The sequence below is a fragment of the Nematolebias whitei genome, chromosome 21, assembly GCF_014905685.2.
Source record: "Nematolebias whitei isolate Nwh7 chromosome 21, NemWhi1, whole genome shotgun sequence".
NCBI lineage: Eukaryota > Metazoa > Chordata > Actinopteri > Cyprinodontiformes > Rivulidae > Nematolebias > Nematolebias whitei.
In genome coordinates this window covers 34,665,275-34,672,324 of record NC_056518.1, presented here as the reverse complement: position 1 = coordinate 34,672,324, position 7,050 = coordinate 34,665,275, and the positions used below count along the sequence as shown (strand labels likewise).

At 43.6% G+C, this 7,050-nt stretch overlaps 1 protein-coding gene across 1 annotated transcript in view; it reads right to left on the bottom strand.

Annotated features, from left to right (window-relative positions):
• Positions 1-1,904: 1,904 nt before the first annotated feature.
• mta1 (metastasis associated 1) overlaps positions 1,905-7,050 on the bottom strand; it is a 41,855-nt gene continuing 36,709 nt past the window's right edge. Inside the window, exons 15-18 of the mRNA XM_037694981.1 lie at positions 6,493-6,582; positions 5,207-5,362; positions 2,587-2,734; positions 1,905-2,319 (exon numbers count right to left, since the gene is read on the bottom strand). Coding sequence (XP_037550909.1) covers positions 2,622-2,734; positions 5,207-5,362; positions 6,493-6,582 — 359 coding nt within the window. The 3' untranslated portion in view covers positions 1,905-2,319; positions 2,587-2,621. The remainder of the gene's footprint in view (positions 2,320-2,586; positions 2,735-5,206; positions 5,363-6,492; positions 6,583-7,050) is intronic.

The following is a 7,050-nucleotide window of genomic DNA, read 5'->3' as shown; positions in this document are numbered from 1 at the left end:
CGGACACGTCCAAACCACCGTCCCTCCTCCGGACACGTCCAAACCACTGTCCCTCCTCCGGACACGTCCAAACCACTGTCCCTCCTCCAGACATGTCCAAACTACCGTCCCTCCACTGGACATGTCCAAACCATCTCAGTCTGACCTCCAACATCATCTCCCAGTTGTTCAACCTGTACCGTTATCTCTGATGTGTCTCCAAACATACAACATAGCTGGTGTCACCACTGTCTGGTGACTCTTGTAACCTTTGCCGACACCCTTCTGTCACAGATCACCTCATGTTTCTCTATCCTGCCTGAACTCTCTTCTTCACCGCTTTACCACTCTCCGTTTCTCTGGACCAAGTACTTGGAAGTCCTGCACCTTTGTGACATCTGTCTCAGTACAATTCAGGCACATGTACTCCATCAAGTTCTCTTCCACCTGTTCTCACCACAGATCACAATGTTGTCTGCAAACATCATCGTCCACGGGGATTCCTGCCCGACCTCATCTGTTAGTCGGTCCATCACCAGAGCAAACAAGAAGGGGCTCAGAGCTGATCCTTGATGCACTCCCACCTCCACCTTGAAGCTATCTGTCACTCCTACAGCACATCTCACCACTGTCCTGTTGTCCTCATACATGTCCTGCTGTCCTCATACATGTCCTACTGTCCTCATACAGTTCCTGCTGTCCTCATACATGTCCTACTGTCCTCATACATGTCCTGCTGTCCTCATACATGTCCTGTACCAGTCTAACATACCACACCTCCTCCCTCGGCACTCTGTCAGATGTTTTTCTAAATCCACAATGGAGTTCTTTCTGACCCTCTGTTCTTCTCCATCATCATCCTCAAATCAAAGATGGATCTGTGGAGCTCTTCCTCAGCATGAAACCATCCTGCTGCTCACAGAAAGTCACCTCTCGTCCAAGTCTTGCTTCCACAGCTCTCTCCCAGATCTTCATCATGTAACTCATCATCTTAGTTCCCCTGTAGTTGCTACATCTCTGAACATCACCCTTGTTCTTAAAAATGGCCACCAGCACTTCTCCATTCCTCAGGCATTCTCTCTGAAAAATGCCATTGAATAATCGAGTCAACATAATTTTAATTTATGTGGCAAAACTTAAAAAACGCCTCAAAGAAAATCATCAAACTGAAAGTGATTTTGTAAGAACCTTTTAAGACAAGGCAGCTCCGTGATGTAAAACTCAACTTCCTTCTTACATCTTGATGTTTCTGCAGTGAAGCATGTTGGAGCTGCAGCTTCTTCCACTGTCACAGTAACAACCGTGGGAACGTACGACACAGAGAACGTCCACCTTGTTCACGGTCACATAAACTGGTTTCGATCAGTAAAGGAGTCGCGCGCTGTGTTCACATTATTACTGAAGAACAAATGTCGGCCAACAGCTCTGGTGAACGCAGGAATTGTTTCTACTGCGGCAACGCTGCCAAACAGAAAAAATGGACACGAAAACAGACTGAACTCCTGCGTTTTAGTCATTTTCACACGTTTGCTTACAAATCAACTGTCTGTGCCCTGAAATGTTCCAATACTGATAACATGAAGCCCATGGGAGTAACTTCATTTACTGCTGAACTGTGGAGTCAGGAAACGGTCCGACAGCAGCAAGAATGAAGAACGTTCAGTGAACACGTGCACGCCTCCAGGGACAGACACCGACAGCACAGGAAAGATCAGTTTCTTGTTTAATTACAATACTGAGGCATAGATGCATTATTTGTGAAAAAGGTAGAAAAAACACCACATTTTTCCAATAAATTAAACCTTTTTGGACAAAGAGCAGAAGCGGTTCACACAGAGGAAACCTTTTTCTATGAACAACTCAAATCCACTGAAAAGACAGAATGTTCAAAGATTCAGTGAGAAACAGACGAGATGAGCCCCACGATGCTAAAACAAAAACTGCCGGTCCGTTTCACCCAACCTCTTTAAAAAAGTAAAATGTAGAAAATACAAGTGGCTTATGTGGCCTTCCTTCTCCCCTTTATCTCAGGGTTTCACAATCTTTTTCATGAAACTTTAAGTTTCCCTCGTTTGATTGACAATCAGCTGAATTATAGTTGGTACAAAATAATAACAATAATAATTACAAAGACGGTAATAATAAGAAATGTAAGTAATAAACACAGTTCTGTACAGTCAGGCTCATCTCCTGATAAACCAAACAGATGGATCAGTCTTCAGCTGCCAGACGTGCACGGACTGAAGAAACGTGCTTGATGCCAACGAGCCGTCTTCACCTCCCTTCAGCTGCCCACGGCTGTGGTTCAGAGGAAAAGGCCTTTTCCATTTCAGATCTCCACTGCAGCGAAACACAAAGAAAAACATTTGTTCTTAAAGGTTTCATCCAATCAAGACGTTTTGACCACTTGGGGGCTCCAGAACCATCTCGTGTCCTCGGCAAGAACTGAGGGAAATGAAATGAGGAAGACTCTGCTCCACAGAAATGTTGCTCTTTTTGAAGCAGCTCAGCTGCTGTTAGAGACTGAACACCTGTGTCCACACACATTTTAGATCTGCTCCGTTCTCATAAGAAGAGCAGAGCAGCAGCCCGTTCTGTGAGTCTCACCTTAGAGGGTTTGCAGCACAGCTTGTTCCCAGAGTTCAGTCCAGTTCGTGCACATGTTCCTCCTGCAGGGAGGCCGAGGGCCGGCCTGCATCACCCACACGTTTGGCCATGATGTCCCACTGAGGAGTCAACCCTTTGGATTTGGTACCTGCAAATTAGTCATTAAAACATCCATTGAGTCAGCAGATACACACACATATATATATATATATATACACACACACACACACACACACACACACACACACATGAATGTTTCTGTTCAGTGCCCTGAGATGACTTCTCTTGTGACTTGGAGCTACATAAATAAATTGAAGTGAATTGAATGAGTTTTTCCGATACAAATCCAAGTTTCATCCTTTTCAGTAGGACTCTGTTAAAGCAGCAGCTCGTGGCCAACACTGCTTCGTTTTCATGAAAGCTTCGACGTCACTCTTCTACATCCTAATCTCCTCTCGACACATCATCGTAGCCCGGGCCTGAGGCGGACTCGCAGAGCGGTGGAAACGAGCTCCCTCAGGACACCGAGCTTCAACTTTCCTCTTCTGCACTGTTGCCATGACAACACAGACCAAAGACTCCAACTGCAGCAGTGAGGCCGAGTCTCCGTCTGACATCCTCTCACTCTTCGTCTCCACGTTTTTAAACTAAGATGATCTGATGTGGAGAAATGACACAAAGTTGTAGCTGTTGTAAAATGCAAATGCAATATGATGAGATCACGCTCAGACCATGTGTATGACTTTGCACTACTACCACCAATTACTATGTTTAACCTGTGTCTCTGTCAAAATGAGTCTTTCCTGACCCTCGGTGGTTTTAAAGTAAGTGGCTGTGGTCGCCAACCTGAAAAGGGTCCATTCCAACATTTGACCAGCTGTAGGAGCATAGCCAGTGATTACTCCCTGCAAGTTTCATTCAATTTCAATGAGATATTTTGCTAACACAGGCAAAAACATTGTCACTTCACCTTGGTTTTTAGGTGGCAGGCAATAAAAACGATGAAAAAGAAAAGTCTTTACGCCCTTTGGCTCTGGATCGGTGCCCTGAGCCTCAGAAGTACTTTTTCACTTAGCCAACAAGTTTCAACATGTACACATACTGTGTGTTAGTTACGAGAGCCCGGCCCGTATATCAGTAGGGCTGATCATTTAGGCTGATATAGACATTTGGGAGGCAGTGCGGTGGCACAGTTGATAGAGCTGCTGCCTCTCAGCAAGAAGGTTGCCGGTTCAAATCCCAGCCAGGGGTCTTTCTGGGTGGAGTTTGCATGTTCTCTCCGTGCATGCGTGGGTTTTCTCCGGGTGCTCCAGTTTCCTCCCACAGACCAAAAACATGCATGTTAGACCGACTGGTAACTCTAAACTGTCCCGAGGTGAGAGAGAGAAATGGTTGTTTGTCTCCAAGTGTCCCTGTGATGGACTGGAGACCTGTCCAGGGTGTCCCCTGCTCCTCGCACAGTGATAGCTGGACATGGACATCAATGACCCCCACAACCCAAAAAGGAAGCAGCAGGTAAAGATAATGGATGGATAGATGTTTGGAGACCTATTGTATCAGTGATACGATATAGCACTTCTAATGTTCACCCCTAAAATGCTGAACCAGCTGTAATTGTTCAATGTATCCAGCAGAGGGCGCATGAAGACAACTTTCAAGTCATGGCCGTTCACTTAAGTTTCACTTTCAGCACTGTTGATGCAGGGAGCAACACTGTGTAGAGTATTTTACTGAACAGAGCATGATGAGTTTAACTGATCTGTAAAATAAATCAACAATAATAAATTCTCTTCAATCCTCCAACCTGCTCGTCTTCAGCTACGTGCCTCTCAAGTTAGCAAGCTAACGTTTAGCTAACCTAGCATAGGCTATTTCCTGTAAAACTTTATCCAGAACAATAAATCTAACGTAGAGGTAAAATATATCAGAGTTAGTAACGTTATCTTTGTTGTCTTCAGTGAAATTAATTGTTTGTCTGAAATCTTTACTTCTCTACAAATAAAGGTAAACTCTGCTGCGGTCAATGCTAATTAGACCTTCACCATACGGGACTGTTTAAACAATGAACAGGAAGAATGTTTCTTTGTTTAATTTATACTTATGTAACACTCTTGATAACTTTATGGTGAACAGTGGAGGATAGAAAATGTGAGCGCACGTTAGACTGGTTTTATGACCAGTGCTCCACCTGTAAACCTGCTGTGGGACCACGTACAGCTGGATCTGACTAGCTTAGCTTCATGGTTGCTAACAGCTGTGCTAAATAAACAAGCCCCGCCCACTCACTCTTTTCTTAGATTCTTGGGGGTGAACAAAGATCAAAGATTTTCAGCCATTATATCAGGTATCAGCCGTCACCCCCCCGCCCAGTATCAGTATTGGTGACAGCCAAACTGGGTCGGGCTCTAATATTTACACATTTATTCATGCTGAATCTTTTAATTTTAAATCTTACAAAAACTGTATAAAGGTTAAAACTGCTACACATGTTCCCATTCCAGTAACTTTAAATGTGACAACTTCATGCCAAAGAAAGGAAAAGATTTTAAATAAAGAACCGTGTGGGGTTTCAGTTGTTGTGTAACAGACGATCTTCTGTTTCTAAGCTGAGGACACCAACCGTCCAGCCCGTTGTGCTGCTCGTAGGTGCGCTTGCCCAGGATGGTGGGAGAGCCGTTGTTGAGGATGGGAGAGGACTTTATGGGGGTCAAGCTGCCAGTACAGATCGAGCCTCCACGAGTCGGGGGGTCAGGCTTGGATGGACGTGGATGTGCTTCTGTAAAATTTGAGAAAGAAACAGGAGAAGAACAAAGAGTAAAATTTAAAATCAAATAAAAGATGACAGCTGGAACAAAGCTTTGTATGAAAACTAAACTCTGAAAGGCCTCCTGTACAGTTATTTAAGAGAACGCCAGTTCCTTTTGTACTTTAGGCAGTTTCTGGTGCGCGACCTTGTAGAGCATCCCCTCACTTTCTGAGGCCAGAAGAATTTAAAAAACCCTCAGAGACCAACGATATATGAACATCTGCAGCCAGATGTTTCACTCCACTCATCAGGGCATGTCTGTTAAGGTTGCCGTCAGCTGCTCCTTCTTCAGGGGTCCCCCAGCGAGACAACTCACGTTTACGCTGGACGCACCTCCTGACGCAACCTGGGCTCGAACCCACAACCTCAGGATTACAAGACCTCGGCACTGACCACTGAGCTACCGATGTTATTAATAATAACCAATTAATAATATTAATAATACAGGTCTCACTTGTAGGCTCAATGTGAGTAACTGTCCAAATACAAGTTGAATGAACAAAATTGATTTAAACCATTTTTTAATCCAAGGTGGAACATTGATACAAATCTGTCCCCGAGAATGTTGGAGACAAAAACCACTTGGTCCAAGTAAAACCTGCTCAAAGGACATTTATTCTGATATTAGTAGGCAAACGATGTATACTGGTTTCAAATAAATCATTATATGTAGAGCCCCACTATATATACTGGTTTCAAATAAATCATTATATGTAGAGCCCCACGATATATACTGGTTTCAAATAAATCATATGTAGAGCCCCACGATATATACTGGTTTCAAATAAATCGTTATATGTAGAGCCCCACGATATATACTGGTTTCAAATAAATCATTATATGTAGAGCCCCACGATATGTACTGGAAGGGCCCATATAGAGGTTTGGGGACATATCGTATCAATGATAACCAAAATGTCTATTTCAATCGGACTTTAAATAAAAGCACCAATTTACACAACATCCACGCCCATGGGTGTATGAAAACATCTGACTGCAACTACATAAAAGACATGACTGATCTAGAAGCATCATGCAACACCGATCACAACTCAAAGAGCTCAACATCCTGGTGCACCAGGTGAGGGACGTCTTCCTACCCAAGTAGCGAACCACAGATTCCAGAGGCTTACGGTCGATCGGTTTGAGTTGCAGAAGCTGCTTTGGCTTATCTGGTAATCGCAGAGCACCTGAAGACATTCAGTGAAGAAGAACAGCCATTAAGAACACAGTTTAAAGAAACTTTCAGAAAGTACAGAACTTTTGGAGCCTGCCTGACTTGAGACAGCTGCCACAGCTCATCAGTGCATGCAAAAACAAAACGGTAATGAATCTGTCCGTTTTACAGACGCCAAGCTAAACTCTGGTGTGGTAGTAGTTGGGAATAATCTCCAACACATACTCTGAGCACTAACAGTTAGTGCGAGACCTTTGTTCAAAATATTGGCATTAACTATTGAGGTAAACCGTCTGCTTGTCTGTTAGGAAAATATCTGATGAGATATTATGAATCCCAATGAAACTGTCAGAAAGTAATCATTGGATGGATGTCTATAATCGATTAACTTCTGGATTTATAAGACTCAAGAGTCTACAGTTGATTAACTTCTGGATTTATAAGACTCAAGAGTCTACAGTTGATTAACTTCTGGATTTAT